This window comes from Chelonoidis abingdonii, chromosome 19 (genome assembly GCF_003597395.2).
Source record: "Chelonoidis abingdonii isolate Lonesome George chromosome 19, CheloAbing_2.0, whole genome shotgun sequence".
Classification (NCBI taxonomy): domain Eukaryota; kingdom Metazoa; phylum Chordata; order Testudines; family Testudinidae; genus Chelonoidis; species Chelonoidis abingdonii.
In genome coordinates this window covers 25,559,431-25,577,728 of record NC_133787.1, presented here as the reverse complement: position 1 = coordinate 25,577,728, position 18,298 = coordinate 25,559,431, and the positions used below count along the sequence as shown (strand labels likewise).

Below are 18,298 nucleotides of genomic sequence, written 5' to 3'. Positions count from 1 at the left end.
TGTGTATATTGACCTGGGTCTGGGGCTTGGTCCTTTGGGATTGAGAGAACCTTTTTCTTTTACTGAGGTGTTGGTTTTCATAACCATTCACCCCAGGATGGGTGGCACTGGTGGTGATACTGAGAGACTGGAGTGTCTAAGGAAATTGCCTGTGTGACTTGTGGTTAGCCAGTGGGGTGAAACCGAAGTCATTTTTGTCTGGCTGGTTTGGTTTGCCTTTGCCTAGGGCTGTGACTGCCCTGTTTGAGCAATTGGTCCTGAATTGGCACTCTCAGTTAGGTCCCGCCAGAACCGCATCGTCACAGTATACAATGGCTTTATTCATGTGCGGTTCTAGCTCTATCATCAGATTTTATGACAGAGTGAATGAAATACAAGATACACTTCAACCCACGTCTCATCTTGGTATTAAAAACCTCATCCTTTTTTAGACAGCTAGATAAATGTGGATCCTATTCATTCTTCTTTCTTGTTCAGATGATTAAATAATTAGTATTAGTTACTGAGGGTATGTCTACACTGAATTAGACACCCACAACTGGCCTATACCAGTTGACTATGGCTTATGCTAAAAGGCTTTTTAATGGAGGTTTAGACATTCAGGCTTGGGCAGGTGCCTGGGTTCAAGTCTCTGTGGGGTGATAGGGTCTGAGCTCAGGCTGCAGCCTGAGCCTGAACATCTACATTGTAATTAAACAATCTCTTAGCCCAAGTCAGCTGCAGGTGTCTAATTGCAGTGCAGATATACCCAAACTGACTCACCAGCTGATGCATCACCTTATGGCTTGGTGCCGTGTTATAGAGCTCTCTCTTTATGTAGCCCTATAACACGGCCATTCAGGTCTGCTGCTGGCCATTCAAGTCTGCTGCTAGCCCACCTGGTTTTGTGACTCAGCACTCCAGCCAGGTCGTATTTAGTCTCACCCCTTTCAGGGAAAACGAGAGTTCAACTCAAGAGTACTGCCATCACTGTACATCAGGTCAACAGCTCAGATCCTTTTATCAGGGTCTTCATGCTAGCCTCCGTTGGTAAGGCTGTACAGGAACCCCGTCCCTCCCTCCACCCTGGCTTCCAAACTCAGGGAGCCTGTAACAAGAGGTTGTTCGTCTCATCAGATCTCTTGCTGCTTCTGTGGACTGCTTCCTATATCAGCCCACCTTCTCAGGGGGATTGCATTGTTGTCTGGGATCTGCTCTAGGGTTAGGCCTCTAGTCCCAATTTCCAAGGTGACAAAGGAACGAAAACTAAATTAACAGAAATAAAAACTAGCCCCAGCCCTTCTGTCCTGCAAGGGTCTTTCAACCACTGTATTATGCTCCACATTTGCAGGAAATCTAAGAGAGCTTGGCTCTCTGGTTTGCTTATTTCTGGGAGTTGAGAGTGAGACATCAGTCCAACCTCCCAGGGCTGGGGCTTTCTGATCAGGGCTTCTCCTGGCATTCCCAACACTATTACTACCGTGTCTAAAGGGAATACAAGAACACTAGCTTAAAGTACCCACTGCTCTACAGAGTAAAAGAAGAATGGCAACTAACAAAAAAAATGGAAATTCAATGAACGTCCAAAACAGAATTAGTTTGATAGTAAGCTCGTAAAGACAGGGTCCATAACTGAGGTTTATAAGGGACTGCATATAAGTAATGTTCTAAAAATAAAAATGGCTACATCCTGCTTTCCTATTCATTCTGGTATAGATGTACATTATAATTGGGCTCCTTCAACTTTAGTAGCTTTCAATATTAGTTCTATATATACTCACAGCAGGATAGTTTGTGACATAGGCGCCAACTTTCCTTGGTTTTTTTTGCGTGTGCCTCTGTAGTACAGTTAAAGCATTTTAATTTTCCTGGTATACATTTTATTTAATGAATGTACATTAGCATTCTGAAAATACCTATCAAAATACGTTTCACTTAAGTCTACATCAGAGCTTAGCCCTATACAAATTACAATAAAACATGAGTGAAATATGTAGAGTGCATATTAACAATACCTAACTCATTTACATTATAATTCTGTCCTTTAAACTTCCAAATTCTTTAGCAGAATATAAAAATACTTTAGAAAGATGTTACAGATCTTCCTTATTTTCATTTGTCTGTAAAATTAAAAAAAAAAAAAAAAAAAGTAAACGTCTAGACAAACTGGTATTTTCAAACACTAAATTGTGATACAAGATCTAGTACACATTATATAACAGGGTTAAGAGGAAGAATACCTGATAGTTGTTCAAAACATGGTTAAAATACACCTCTACCCTGATATAATGCTGTCCTCGGGAGCCAAAAAATCTTACCGCATTATAGGTGAAACTGCGTTATATCGAACTTGCTTTGATCCGCCGGAGCATGCAGCCCTGCCACCCTGGAGCACTGCTTTACCACGTTATATCTGAATTCGTGTTATATAAGGTCATGTTATATTGGGGTAGAGGTGTATTAGCTAATCATTTATAATCCTTCATACCCTTGCGTAAGGGGTAAATAAAAATCATCTTCATTTTACAGATAGAGAAAACTGATATACACATAGAGAAACTTGCCCCAGGCCACAAGTCATTGTCAGAGAGAAATTAGAACTCAAGGATTCTTGGCTTCCAGTCCCTAGTCAATATGTTGGACTATCCTAGGGATTTTGGGTGAGATTATCACTCATCCTGGCCCTTGTATTCTGAGTAATGGGGCTGGAATGACACTAAGGAGTTCCAAAAATCCTAGATGTAGTTCTCTCCTAGCACAGGGCTTGAAGAAGACAGTCACAGTGAGCAACAGGCTGCTCCAGCTAAGGCAGCCTACTAGGGCTGTCTTACAGCATGGCTACACTTGCAGATGTAGAGCGCTTTGAATTAAACCAGCCTTCACAGAGCACAGTAGGGAAAGCGCTGCAATCTGTCCACACTGACAGCTGCAAGAGCACTAGCATGGCCACATTAGCAGCTCTTGCAACGGACACAGAGCAGTGCATTGTGGTAGCTATCCCAGCATGCAAGTGGCTGCAACATGCTTTTCAAATGAGGGGGGTGGGGTGGAGTGTGACAGGGAATGTGTTGTGTGTATGGGGTGGGAGAGAGAGTGGGTTTTGGTGGGACTGAGAGCATGTCAGCATGCTGTCTTGTAAGTTCAGACAGCAACAGACTCCCCTCTCCTCTCCACCTCTCTCTGTCACATACAGCATTCCACAGTAATGGTTGCTTTGTCTTGGAGCAGATAAGCATGCCAGCTGTCAAAAATGGAGCTTTCAAAGGACATATCGGCATGCCTGCCGTGATTCCAAAACAATGACAAGAGTGGCCACTTGACTTGGAATTATGGAACATTTCCGGAGGCTGATCAGAGCGCAGTAATGCAACACCTCGTTCACACTGACGCCTGGGCGTTTCACCCAATGCGCACCAAGTGTTAATCTTCTCACCAAGGTGGAGTACCAGGAGAACTCTAGGCCTGGAGTCAGAGCGCTCTACGTGTCTTGCCAGTGTGGACGGGTAGTGAGCTGGGGTCCCTGGGGCTGCTTTGATGCTCCCTAACTCGCAAGTGTAGCCAAGCCCTCAGTTACAAGAGGGAGCAGTCTGAACTGGGACGGCACAAAAGGTGGCTTACAGTCACTTTAGCCCTTTTGCTCCTTGGGCTGCAACTTCTGTGATGTGCCTCAAAGGCATAGCACAAAATCTCACACTTTTGTCATTTCACATCAAAACTGAAAATGCAATTAGAGGTTACAATTCAAATCAGTTTTTAACTTTAGCATAAAGATACTATTAGAAAATTAAGTTTCCCTTACATGTGTCTGTAACTTGTGGTATTTTTTAGCAAGATCAACGTTTGTCCGTCCTTTCTGAAATGGGTAGGACCACAAAATTGAATTCCAGTGATAGCCCATTTTCCTTACACCACTCAAAAGATAGTTTACTTCTTCTGTTGTAAAATCTTTCCGGATTCTTCGTTTACTCTTTTTTAAAGCTCTTGCATGTGTGTCCAATGAAAGACTTTCAGTGCTCTGTAAGTATTTATTTTGACATTTAAAAATTATGTAAAAGTATATAGCATTGAAGTGGAAATACCATTTAACATAATTATTAAATGTTAGTTCTTATATTATAAAGGCCTACAGAATAACAGAAGGAGAGGTTACTTATCCTGTACAATAACTGTGCCTCATGCACTTTTGAGCAGAGATTTGGTAGCTGCACCTGGTCTGCACATACACCCTAACTATTTTTGTGCCCCATACCAAGGATATATAGGGCAGTGTTGGGTGAACCACCCTCAGTTCTTTCTCTACCACAAAGTCCCTTCAAGATAAGACTCTGATGCAAAGGAAAAAGAGGACGGATAGTGGAACATCCACAGGGACATTACTCAAAGGATTCCAGTTACTGTATAGGATAGCAATCTCTCCTTCAAGTTATGTCCCTATGGGTGCTCCACTTCAGCTGATTCCTAAGCAGTACTCCCTGAAGAAGGTGGAAGCTTCAGAACCTGCTCTGAGATTGTCTGTAGAACTGCAGTACAAACATAGCATCTGTCCTGGAGGCATGCAGTAAGGCATAGTGTTTTGAGAAGGTGTAAATCAAAGCCTCAGTGGCAGCTTTGCATATTTCTGTAATGGGCACATTCTTCAACATGGAAATGGAAGTAGACTGAGATCTGGTGGTATGTGCTATAACCCTAGGAACAGGGTGACTAGCAGCCTTGTAACAAGAGAGGATACGAGGTGGAAACAGATATCCCTTTAACTCTGGCAGCAAAAGAGCCAAAATTCTGTGTGTGGTCCTTAGGGTTTGGTCCTGTCCAGATAAAAGGCCAACACACCCCTAATGGCTAAGGTGTGGAGGACAGCTTCCTTCACAGATTGTACAGAAATTGCTAAATTAGCCCAATATTATCATTTTTCCAATAAAGGGGAGATGGAAGTGAGAATCTGAACCTGGTCTCATGTTTGGTGAGGCTCATAGCCCTCCTGAACTGCTGCCTTGACAGCAGAATAGCCAATGCATGTGCAGTGTCTCTCAGAGACGTTACCTCCTTAAGCTCTGTGATTTACTGCCTATTAATGAAACTAGAGGCAGTGGTGGAAACTATGGCAGGGAGACAATTTCTGAAGAGCCCTGACCCATCCTCCCTGCTCTGACCACATTGACCTGCCTAACGTGCCCCCTCACTGGGGAACACCCAAGCCCCAGCTGCCCTGTCCTGACTCAACCACCTGTCAGCCCCAGCCCTCCACTCTGTGGCCACAGGGACAAGGTATTGGGCTGAAGGGGAGACCCAGGGGTGGTTAAAGGAGAGTGAAGGGCTGAAAAAAAAGTAGTACTAAATACATCCCTAGTATAAGTGGGTGTAACTGCACTGATAATCAATGGAGATGTACCTGTTTACACTAGGGTTCAACTGAGTCATTCATCCTGGTGCTGGGTTCCTGTTACAAGTGACTACACTAATAACAATAAACATATTTTAAAAAACTACACAGGTATTGACGTTATTTGGATTTTTATGCAAATATGTAAGGGTTTTATCTGGTCTCACAACTTACCTCATCTTCATCAAATGAATATTTATTTTTCTCATTCAAGCCTTTATATTCTGTGTAGTGTCTCTCTTTGACTGTTTGTTTCCTCAAGTGTGTGTCTTGGTTTGTTTGGAGAGCTGTGGAGTTATGAACAAGGCCATCTGTTTGTTAATTGAAACTAACTGAAATCTAAGATAGAACTGAATGGGGTAATCTGAAGCAGCAGTTCTTCTAACAAAAGTTGAAGTGTGAATGTTACTTATTTTATAAATTCTAATACTCAAATAATATAAAAGTATCTTTTCTCAAGCATTAGGGCTACATCAATGTCACTGATGCATGAAATATGCAAGGAGTTATATCTTAGGTGCAGCAGAAATAACTAACCAACAGATGACAGAAGATCATGCTCACAAGTCACATCTGTATTTATTAAAGTTGAAAGATAATAGTATATATCATTTTAAATTCTCATACCTTGATCTCCAATGATGTGCATAGATTTGTGAAGCACAGTCAGTTGCAATGCCCTCAACCAGAGAGAGAATAAAATTGATTTTACAACTTCCTGAATTCTGTGATTAATTTTATGGTAATACTCACTTTTTGTGTATGTAGGTATTAAGTTATATTTTTCTTGGAAATTAATATTTTTGTTGAAGTTGTCATCTATATTTGAAATACTACTTTGGGTTTTCTTCATAGGAGTCAAACGAATACCTTTTAAAACACAACAAACAAGGTAATGATTTAGGAAACAAAATTCAAGGGAAGACCCTCTTCCCAGCTATATTACTAATTTAGCTGTGCTGGACTAGAAGAATGTGCCAGGCAGGAAACCTTTGCGTTCCAGATGCCATGTCATATCAATCTAAAGGGGTTGATGACTTAAAAAGAATCAGTAATTTGGAAAAGGTTATGCTGGCAGGCCACAGTCCCTCTGGGAAAAAATGATAACCAATTTTGGAGTGTGGAGAATAAATGAACCAATTAACTAGTAACTTGGTATCAGCAATTTGTTAATTTGGACACTAATATAAATCCAAGATTTTCAAAAGTAAGAGCCTAAAGTTAGGTTCTTAAGTAAGTGGCCTGATTTTCAAAAGCATTGAGCACTAATTGATTTCAGTGATACTGCTGCATGCTCAGTAAATTTGAAAATCAGGGCACTTATTTAAGAGCCTAAATATGGATTTTGGAACATAACTTTGGGCTATTTTTAAACTATGGTCATTAATAATACAAAACAGTGTCAGTCACTAGCACTGTATGGATATGGTTGGTGCTATGTCTAAGATACCACAATCACTTCATTTTAAGTGAGAATCCCTCATGAATTATCTTAAAAGTAGAAATAAGAGTTCTCATATTTTATGGGGTAAACTGACACACTGATCCACACCCATTAGACTGAAATTTATTACAGAGAGATTGTGAACTAAATGTAGAGGCTGAGATATGGGCTGGGAGTTTCAATCCAATTCTTAGTGCAGATTAGGGCTGTCAATTAATTGCAGTTAACTCATGTGATAAACAAAAAAAAACTGATTAATCACAGTTTTAATCACACTGTTGAACAATAAGAATACCCATTAATAAATTTCAAATATTTTGGATGTTTTTCAACATTTTCATATATATAGATTTCAATTACAACATAGAATACAGAGTGTATATTATTTTTTATTACAAATATTTGCATTGTAAAAATGATAAGGAAAAGAAATAGTATTTTTCAATTCACCTCATATAAGTATTGTAGTGCAATCTCTTTGGCATGAAAGTGCAACTTACAAATGTAGGGTTTTTTGTTAAATAACTGCACTCAAAAATGAAACAATGTAAAACTTCAGAGCCTACAATTCCACTCAGTCCTACTTCTTGTTTAGCCAATCGTGAAGACAAACAAGTTTGTTTACATTTACAGGAGATAATGCTGCACTCTTATTTACAATGTCACCAGAAAGTGAGAACAGGCATTTGCATGGCATTTTTGTAGCCGGCATTGCAAGGTATTTATGTGCCAGATATGCTAGACATTAGTATGTTCCTTCGTGCTTCGGCCACCTTTTCAGAGGACATGCTTCCATGCTGATGATGCTCGTTAAAAATAATAATGTGTTAATTAAATTTGTGACTGCACGCCTACAGGGAGAATTGTATGTCTTCTGCTCTGTTTTACCTGCATTCTTCCATATGTTTCATGTTATAGCAGTCTCGGATTATGACCCAGCACGTTGCTCATTTTAAGAACACTTTCTCTGCAGATTTGACAAAACGCAAAGAAGGTACCAATGTGAGATTTCTAAAGATAGCTACAGCACTTGATCCAAGGTTTAAGAATCTGAAGTGCCTTCCAAAATCTGAGAGGGATGAGGTGTGAAGCATGCTTTCAGAAATCTTAGAAGAGCAACACTCTGATGCAAAAACTACAGAACCCGAACTACCAAAAAAGAAAATCAACCTTCTGCTGGTGGCATCTGACTCAGATAATGAAAATGAATGTGTGTCGGTCCACACTGCTTTGGATTGTTATTGAGCAGAATGTGTCATCAGCATGGACGCATGTCCCTGGAATGGTGATTGAAGCATGAAGGGACATATGAATCTTTAGCACATCTGGCACGTAAACATCTTGCTATGCCGACTACAATAGTGCCATGAGAATGCCTATTCTCACTTTCAGGTGACCTTGTAAACAAGAAGTGGGCAGCATTATCTCCTGCAAATGTAAACAAACTTGTTTGTCTGACAGATTGGCTGAACAAGAAGTAGGATGGAGTAGACTTGCAGACGCTAACATTTTACATTGTTTTATTTTTCAACACAGAGGTTTTTTGTACATAATTCTACATTTGTAAGTTCAACTTTCATGATAAAGAGATTGCACGACTGAACTTTTATTAGGCGAAAAATACTATTTCTTTTGGTTTTTTACAGTGCAAATATTTGTAATAAAAATAAATATAAAGTGAGCACTGTACACTTTTGTGACGAACTGGGAATGTCTTAATGTTTGCTCTGAATACTGCGCTGGTACCTCAGTGTCCCGTATGCAGTTCTTAATATCTAGGTGGTGGAATAAGGGTGTGTGATTGCTGCAGAGCTAAGGGCCAGTGCACCTAAATGCCTGGCACTCTGTCTCCTAGCAACTGATGGCCTGGGCCCCTCCTCTGCAAAGGTGCCAACTGAAGGTGTTGGAGACAAAGGAATCAGGTGATCTGGCCCAGGAAAGGGGCTGAGCAGAGGAGGAGGGGCTGGAGGGGGTTGTTAGTCTAGAGCTGGCTGGGGATGAGGAACGTGGGGGGTCTGGCTCACTGCCCCCCAGAATGGACCTGGCGGAGGGGTCTGGTTCGCTGTACCCACAAGCTCTGTTTTAGACCCTGTTCCTGTCATCGAATAAACCTCTGTGTCACTGGCTGGCTGAGAGTCACGTCTGACTGCAAAGTGGGGGTGCAGGACCCTGTGGCTTCCCCAGAACCCCACTGGGGCGGGCTCGCTGTGGGAAGCGCACAGAGGGGCAGAGGATGCTGAATGTTCCAAGGAGAGACCCAGGAGGTGAAGACATGTGAGCGTCTTGGCCTGAATAAGTCTTCTCCAAGGGAGAGGAGGCTCCCCAAAGTCCTGACTGGCTTGGTGGGGAGCAGTTCCAGAGCATCGCCTGGGGACTCCGTGACAACTCTGTATTCTGTGTTGTAATTGAAATCAATTTGAAAAGTAGAAAACATCAAAAAAATTTAAATAAATGGTATTCTATTATTAACAGTGTGATTAATTGCATGATTAATTTTTTAATCACTTGACAGCCCTAGTGTATACATCACACCAAGATTGCTCTTATCACAAATGGCACCAGTAACCAATAAAGGGAAAGAGGCTAAAGAATGAATGAGCCATGAATATTTAACTCCCTTCTGAAAGTTGTTGGTACATGTCAGGTTTATGCAAATGATTGGGAGGCAGTTTCAGGGGCAACTGCTGCTGTCCTACACTATACCTGTTCTGTGAATGGGTAGAAGACTTCAGCCTCCTAGGCTATCAAGCTTTTCATTTCTTGAGGTCACTAAATTCCCTTTTTTTGCATTTAATATTTACGATACAATGCTTTTGCTCCAGGGAAAGTGCTTTAAAATACTGTAAACATTCTGACTTTGTACTTACTAGTAAATTCCTTACTTAATTCACAATTGTGAATATGTATAGACAAAGTCTGCAAGAATATTCTGATCTTGTTGTAACCTGTCAATGTGCATTTCAACAAAACTGGCATGATTCTTCTCTCACATCAGTGGAAATCAGGAGCAAATCCACTGAAGTCAATAGCTTCGTCTACATTACCTTTAGAGTGATTCACGCTGCCTTATGTTGACACAGTTGTGCATGTGTCTGCACTTAAATTTGTCTCCCACTAATGAAAGTGCTCAGAAACAGTGATGCAGTAACACTACCTCCCCAAGTGGCATTGAAACTGGGCAAATGTACTGACGTTGATGCAGTGCGAGTGTAGACACTGTGTTATTTATGTTGACCCTAAGAATCCACCCCCTTTGCTTCACAGATATTATGCAGGACACAGCTGTCAGGTATAACTATTGGGATGTTTTTTTCACTGAGATCCGATCTTATGAGTAAACAATACCAGTGTCCCTTCAACCTACTAAAGCACATTTAGCTTCACCTACAGGTAGATGAATCCTTCATTGGTGCTGTCAAGGTGGCTGGTGTACGGCTTCATGAGTCAGGAACCAAGGGGTATGCTGGGTCCCCCAGGATCACTACAGGCATTTCAACATTGCCAATAGTAATCTCCCACTCAGGAAAGAAAGGCCTTGCTTGCAGCTTTCTGTGCTCAGCCTCACCCAGATGTTTTGGGGCCTGTTAGGAATTGTGTGGTGCTTGATGTATATCTATGAATATAATAGTCAATGCACCTATTGATTTTGTGATGTTTGCTGTACATTTCTGATCATTACTATCACTGATCCTATGAGTTGTGTCACACTATACAGTAACAAGTGGATGCTTTCAGAACTACTAGGCACTCTACAGCATATTTTCTGTGTTCTTAAAATCCATGCATCATGCACCTTCCCTGACCAGCCAACACAGATGTCAGTGAAGCATCCCTGGTGATCTGCTAACAATTGCATAACTATAGAAAAGTAGCCCTTTCTGTCTGTGTGCTCTGCAGCAAAGTGGTCTAGTTCCAAAATAGGGAGATGCATGCCCTCTATTGTTCTACTTCCACCACAATTCGAGAACCCCATTGCTGCAAATCCATCCACTATCTCCTGCTAATAAAAGCAAAAATGCCTATTTCTCTATTTTCTGCTATACCGAAATGAGATACCATCTTATTATTTATTATTGGAGTGACATAGTTATGCTTAATATTGTAGAGTACCCAGAGAAGGACATAATTCCCCACACAAAAGATCTCACAATGAAGTCTTGCACAGGTATGTCTACACAGCATCTGGAAACAAGCCTCCAAGCCAGGATCCACAGACTTGTGTTAGTGGCACTCATACTAACATGCTAAAAATAACTGGGTAGACATTGCTTTTACATTGTTGCTCAGGCTCTTAAGGTGGGAGGGCTTCAGAACCAGAGTTCCAGCCCGAGCCAGAACATAAAAGCAACAACATTTGCGTGGCTGTTTTTAGCATATTAACACAAGCCCTGATACAACATGTCTGGATCTGGGCTGGGAGGCTTATGTAGAAATGCCCCTTGTGTACCCATACTCATACAATAAGAAGTTTTTGCATGAGCTTCAGTTGCAGGACTGGGCCCTTACTTTGGAAGTTTTCCTCAAGATTTTTTCTGCTCTTGAAGGTTGACGACTCTGTATTCAGTCTTCCTTTCTTAGCTGGGGTCAACAGTATTTCTGGAAAGCACAGGACAAACGTTTTATCATCATCATAAATGGTAGCAGCTAAAATCTTTCATTCTAAAAATCCAGTCTCTCTTTTCAGTAGAAAGCTACATATATTTGAGGATGCAATTTCCCTCACCCACCATCTTGATCAAGAGTTCTGAACCTCTCACATCCTTCAGGAAGTGATACTGATATGAGAAAGGGCTTGTTGTGCTGTCATGCACTCATTCACTCTTTCCTAATGGTAGAATGCAGGGACTTACTAATTCTGGCTAAGAGGACAGACAGCCTCATCCAAGTTCATAATGAAGATATACAGCCAATTACCAAGGAACACATAAGAGAGTTGTACACTGTAGTTTCTACTCCCAGGGACCGGGGTTAAATTATGATCTCAAGTATACACCGGTATAAATTATGACTAACTCCAATTAAGTTAGTGGAGTTACACCAATGTAAGATTACTAGATCAGAATTAGTCAAAACATATTACTAATTGCAAATACCTTTTAAATTATACCCTTATCTATTATAAAAAATCCTCATAATTACTCTTAAAAGCCTCAGAACTACTGTTATTACAGATAACCGATTTTCTTAGTCCCCTTTTATATCTCTCTTCAGCTTCCAGAATGACTTTGTGACGATCACACTGATGTGGACAAGTATGCAAGATCTTGCTAAAATTTCTGCTATTGAAAGGCAGTCCTACTGTTATACATCCTGGAAAAAAAAAAAAACTATGTTGTAGAAATAGCATATATAAAATGTAGATTTAGGAAATCTATTTGTTAAAAATGTCTTCAAAGTGGTTTGTAGAGCTTATGCCACAGTCTTTCCAAATATTTCAATTTCCTTCTTTTATGTTCTGCAAAGTTCAACCTTGATGCAGCCAGCAAACCCTTGTTCTGAAGCCCCAGCATGCATTTCTATGAGCCACTACTAAACTCAGCAGATTTGTTGTTTTGCCCAAGAAGGGTTCAATTTGTTCTTAGATTTCCATGTACACGTCAAGGAAGACTGGCCCTAAAATTTATATTTTTGAAAATGCTTGTTTAACAATTTGTAGTAGCTCTCCAAAAACATACACTTGTTTTTATTAAGTCCATGGAAAATAAATTATATCCACAAAGGGCCAGATTATGTATAGACCCTGTGTAGAAGTGCAAGGAAGGTACAGGACAGAACGCAAGGAGCCTCTGTTCCCTTTGCACACTCACATTGGGCATGGGTGGTGGGGTGAAGCTTTCCTCTTCTGGCCAAGGCCCCACCCCTTCCAGCCAAGGCCCTGCCCCTGCTTACTGCTCTCAGTCCCCTGTGGTACTAGCTGGGGAGTTAGGGGACTGAGAGCTCTGCCCTTCCCCCCATGGCTCTGGCCAGGGAAGGGGTGGGGCTGAGAGCTCAGTTGGGGCCATGGGGGGATTCAGCTGAGAGCTCTCAGCCTCAGCTGGGACCATGGCAGAGCTCTTGGCCCTGGCTAGAGCTCTGAACCCAGAGCCCCTCCCCCATTCCACCCCTTCCCCTGTGGCCATGCCCCTGTTCTGCCCCCACTCTGCCTCTTCCCGCAATGTTCTACCCCTCCTCGCTCTTCCCTCCGCCCCCTGTGTCCCCAAGACCAGAAAAGCTGTGCCCGCACCACTGGGGCTGTGGGAGGATGAGATTTTTCCAGGGGCCCAAATCCTTCACTCCCCCCAACCCCCGGTGGTGTGAGGTTTGGGGAGGCTTAGGTTTCCCAGCCTCCATTATGCACTGCCCAGGCACAGGGGCCAAGTACAAGTCCTTGTGCCCAGGGCCAGAGACACTGTTAATACCAAGCTATATATAGTGGCCAGAGAGGGATGACAGCATGCTTCTAACACCTGTGTGAGAAGTGAAAGGCACTGCATACTACAACTGCTTTAATAGTGGCACAGCCACTGTACCCTCTGGAGCATTGCAGTTTTTCAGTGTTCCCATTAAATGGCTGTGACTTAATGTTACAATTTAGCCACAAATGTGCGTACAGGATTAGATAACAGGTTGGATATTAGCATAAGTTTTTAATAATAGTGAGAGTCAGGAGACCTATTTAGCAGAGAAAGAATATATTCTCTCCCCTTTCTGCTTACATAAAGCAGGAAAATATCCAAATCTTCTGTTTGGGAAAAGGATTTGGATCTAAACTTGAGCGTGTGGCTGGTGAATCTGCCCAGTGGCAGATGGGGACAATTATACTTTATTACTGGGGAGAAAAATAGGCTAAAGGCAACGTATTTATTAGTATTGTAGATGATATTACATCTGATTTGACGCAAGTAATTTAATGTATTTCTGATGGGGCATAAAAATATTTTTATGATATAATAAAAAGTCTAAGATAAATATCATTTACCTGAGCACCTTAAATCTGTCATTTTAGGAGATGCAGAAGTAATTGGAATACTTATTTCCTTGTTTGTTGAGTCTGAACAAAATGTAACTGTTTCTAAATTTGAAAAAAGTGTATTTCACTAGGATGGAAAAAGCAAACTGTCTTTCTGGTGGTAACTTCTCCACAGTATACATAAGTCCAATTTTATTTTACATTTCTAGAAGACATATAGATGTTTAATTTACAAAACAGCAAAGAATAAAAAAATACTATAGGTAAAATAGGAATTTCAGTTACTTTAGTGTAAATCCAGATTAACTCCAGGGAATTCAGTACTTATAGTGCCTTCATTTTATGCAATGGGCCTGATTTGTTCATTTGATCATACCGGTTTTACCTGGTGCAAATAGATATGATGAAGTTGGACATCAGGTTCATTGTATTTATTTCAAATCTAGAGTCTGATCCTGCAAAACCTTACACGTGTAATAGTCCTTACTCTTGATTTACAGTGATGTAACAGAGCACAATTTGGCCCTTTCTAAGGTACCAATCAGGCAAACACTTATTCAGATGAGAAATTCTTACTCCTCTAATTTGTCAATAGGTTATTCAAGAATAAAGATTAGATGGATCAGAATCGAAGTATGAAAAATACACTGGCTATAATGAAGCAGAGATCAAAACTAATCCCTTAAGCCCCATCCTACAAACATTTACACGTGCTTAATTTAATGCATGAATAGTCCCACTGAAATCAAAATGGAACAATACACATGCTTAAATGCCAGTTCACAAGATTGTTTCTTTTGTCTGTCCACTATTTAGAGCAGAGGTCAAAACAAATTCTTGTACTATTGATGGCTTTCATTGCTCAATCCAAAATTTTTTTCAAACGTAGTAGAAAACATTTATCTACACTTATCCTGTGTAATATTAGAAATTATTTTACAGTAACTCCTTGCTTAACGTTATAGTTATGTTCCTGAAAAATGCGACTTTAAGCAAAACGATGTTAAGTGAATCCAATTTACCCATAAGAATTAATATAAATGGAGGGGGTTAGGTTCCAGGGAAATTTTTTTCACCAGACAAAAAACTATATATTATATAGATATACACACAGTACACGTTTTAAACAAACAATTTAATACTGTACACAGCAATGATGATTGTGAAGCTTGGCTGAGGTGGTGAAGTTAAAGGATGGAAGAGGGTGGGATATTTCCCATGGAATGCCTTGCTGCTAAATGATGAACTAGGACTGGGCTGAGCCCTCAAGGGTTAACACATTGTTAATGTAGCCTCTTACACGAGGCAGTATAAACACCAGGGAGGGGAGACAGCAGAGCAGACAGAGACAGACACACACCTTGTATGTGGGAGGGAGAGAGAGAGATGCACACTGCCCTTTAAGTAAGCTAACCCACTCTTAAGTGCATTGTCTTTTTAAGTGGATCAGGAAGTTGAGACAGCAGCTACTGCCCCTGGCTCTCTCTGGCTCGCTCCATCTGTGTCCCCTCCCTGCTCTATATGGAGAAGGAGTAAGCAGGGAACAGGAGCTGGGAGGAGGGGAACACCCTGACATTAGCTCCCCCGCCCCTCCCAGCACAGCAAGCAGGAGTCTCTGGGAGCAGCTCCAAGGCAGAGGGCAGGAGGAGTACATGGCAGTGGGGGGAGGGATGGCTGACCTGCCCGGCAATTGACAGCCTGCTGGGCGGCTGCAGCACAGGGAACTTAGGGGAGCGGGGAGCTAATGGGGGTGCTGCTATCCACCCTGGTTCCAAGCCCCCACCAGCTAGCTGCAACGGTCTGCTCTTCCTGCAAGCAGTGGACAAAGCAGGCGGCTGCCAAACGATATTATAAGGGAGCATTGGACAACTTTAAACGAGCATGTTCCCTAATTGATCAGCAACATAACAATGAAACAACGTTAACTGGGACAACTTTAAGTGAGGACTTACTGTACAAAAAAAATACTAAAGTAAAACATTTTAGAAGATAAAATCTAAACAAAATAAACAGATTCTCATTTTAATAGTTATTTAATATAAAATTCCAAATCTATGCAAATATTTACAATTTTATAACACTGTACATAATGGAATGGGGGTGCACATACAGTATGATACACATTGTATGATAAAATATAGCTTTACAGGTAAGCGATATGGACCATATTTTATTTCCAATGACAATCCATAACATACAACACTATCTGGAAAAAAAGAATATATTTCAGTTATTTGTACCTGTTACTTGTGCCTGTTTCAGATTTTGAACAGTCAGTGATGGCTGTTTAAACAAGTGTTCACTGGAAAGATCAAAAACATATTAATAAAGTTAAAACCAAATCTCATAACATTTAAAATAATAGAAATATACAGCTTGCAGGGACCTTGAGAGGTCATCTAGTCCATGCACTGAGACAGGACCAAGTATAGCTAAACCATCCCTGACATGTGTCTGTCTAACCTGTTCTTAATACCTCCAGTGATTCCACAACCTCCCTTGGAACCTAATTCCAGTGCTTAACTATCCTTAGGTTAGAAAATTTCTCCTAATATATAAACTAAATCTCCCTTGCAGGAGATTAAGCCCATTACTTTTTTTCCTATTTTCAGTGTACACAGAGAACAACTGATAACACTCCTCTTCATAACAACTCTTAACAAATCTGAAGACTGTCATCAGGTCCCCCCCCTTGGTCTTCTTTTCCTCAAGGCTAAACATGCCAATTTTTTTTTAACCTTTCCCTCTAGGTCAGGTTTTCTAAACATTTTATCATTTTCTGTTACTCTCCTGTGGACTCTCTCCAATTTCTCCACATCTTTCCTAAAGTGTAGCATCCAGAATTGGACAAAATACACCAGCTGGGCCCTCACCAATGCTAAGTAGAGCGAGACAATTACCTCCTGTGTCTTACATATATAATGCCCCTTTCCTACCTGGGTTACTCAGGAGCAGGCAACACTCACCTGTGTGCCTGATTCTGTTGACATTAAAGAAGATTCTGAGTATCCCAGTGGTGATATTGGATAGGTAGGAATCCACTATTCACCTCTCTGCTGCAGTCCCTTTACTCCTAAAGGAATTTAAAATTGGCGGTGCCTCCACCTGGCTGGCCCTGGTACACACTCAATGGTGTACCTTGGGAACCTCCAGGAATGAAGCTATTCTAAATAATAAATAATATAATCCATGGCATAGGCATAACTCAGAAATACCAATTATAAATAATATACATCCAATATACTTAAATTAGAGTTAACACATCTTTACTTAACAACTTAAAAAAATCAGGGTATAACAGTCTAAGATTAAATGTCATTACTAATTTAAATCCACAGGGAGCAGTTGAATAAAATCAATTAAGAAATATAATAATCAGTAATAAATGAAATCTATTTAACTAGCATTTGCACTGCCACCATTTACACCACCCTGGAGTGTACACTCCTCTGGATTTCAGAGTTGTAAACACTTTCGTGGATGTGCTTGAAGGTCTGCAGCTGGAGACAGCGCTCTGTTGGTTCTGTGTATCAGTCCAGCCAAGGCAACAAGCTGCACAACCCCTCTGATAATTGGAGCTGGTCCCACCGAATGTCAGCACCTCTGGGTCCTGGTTCGGTGGGAGGATCGCTCTGTCTTTCTTCAGACTCCATCTCTCTGCTGTGCCCCTTCCCTTGCAAGTACTTTCCCAAACCAGAGTGAGGGTTACTCACAGTCCTTCACTGCAGGCCCACCTGAGTCAGCTCTAGGCACAACAACAGTCTCTGGCTCCAGTGAAGCCACCAACGGCCTCTGAGGCTTCCTGCTCAGTCAAAGCCCTGCAGACTCCCAGCAGCAGCTTCTGGCTTCCTAAGAGCAGCTCCTGGTATGAACAGAGCTCCACATCAGCAGTCACACTCCTCTCCCCAAAATGGACTCCACCATCATGCTCTCCCTGCAAGAGCAAGTCTCTCACCCTTTCTCCAAGCATCATAGGAGTTGTAGTCTCTAAGGCTAGATTGCATCACACAGGATCTTCCCAACTGGAACACTCCCAATAAAGTTCAGAGGCCCCTCTAGTAAAGGCTGGCTACATTCTCCCCCAATCAGAAAAATCTTTAATGTCCCCATTAAGGAACCAGAATAAAGAAGAAAAACAGATTAATTTACAATATAATACATACATTCTTAATTCCTATTGCTAGCTGAGGTAACATTCAATGGAGGGTAAAGTAGGTCCACTAGAATAGGCACAATTTAGGCATCTAGCCTGAGGTGAGCACCAACGTGAAAAACACTTGAGTTCGTCCTTAGAGAACACGTATTCTGGTTTGGACTCCACAGGTGTTTTCAAATCTTTCAGCACAACCACCCCATAATGTACTGTGAGGATGGACATCTCACTGCTGTCTTCAACCACATCATATGCTAACCACTGAGGGGGCCTGTCTTCTTGCTGGGACCTCCTTAAGGACTGTGCCATCTCTTCTTCCTCCCCTATAGGTGGTGTTAATAAAGCTCCATCAGTTTTGGCGTCCACCACAGAATTACCCATTGTAGAAGGAGC

At 41.4% G+C, this 18,298-nt stretch overlaps 1 protein-coding gene across 1 annotated transcript in view; it reads right to left on the bottom strand.

Annotated features, from left to right (window-relative positions):
- Positions 1-1,877: 1,877 nt before the first annotated feature.
- TERB1 (telomere repeat binding bouquet formation protein 1) overlaps positions 1,878-18,298 on the bottom strand; it is a 58,733-nt gene continuing 42,312 nt past the window's right edge. Inside the window, exons 13-20 of the mRNA XM_075073667.1 lie at positions 15,993-16,054; positions 13,762-13,854; positions 11,943-12,113; positions 11,310-11,399; positions 6,113-6,229; positions 5,534-5,646; positions 3,779-3,994; positions 1,878-2,099 (exon numbers count right to left, since the gene is read on the bottom strand). Coding sequence (XP_074929768.1) covers positions 2,073-2,099; positions 3,779-3,994; positions 5,534-5,646; positions 6,113-6,229; positions 11,310-11,399; positions 11,943-12,113; positions 13,762-13,854; positions 15,993-16,054 — 889 coding nt within the window. The 3' untranslated portion in view covers positions 1,878-2,072. The remainder of the gene's footprint in view (positions 2,100-3,778; positions 3,995-5,533; positions 5,647-6,112; positions 6,230-11,309; positions 11,400-11,942; positions 12,114-13,761; positions 13,855-15,992; positions 16,055-18,298) is intronic.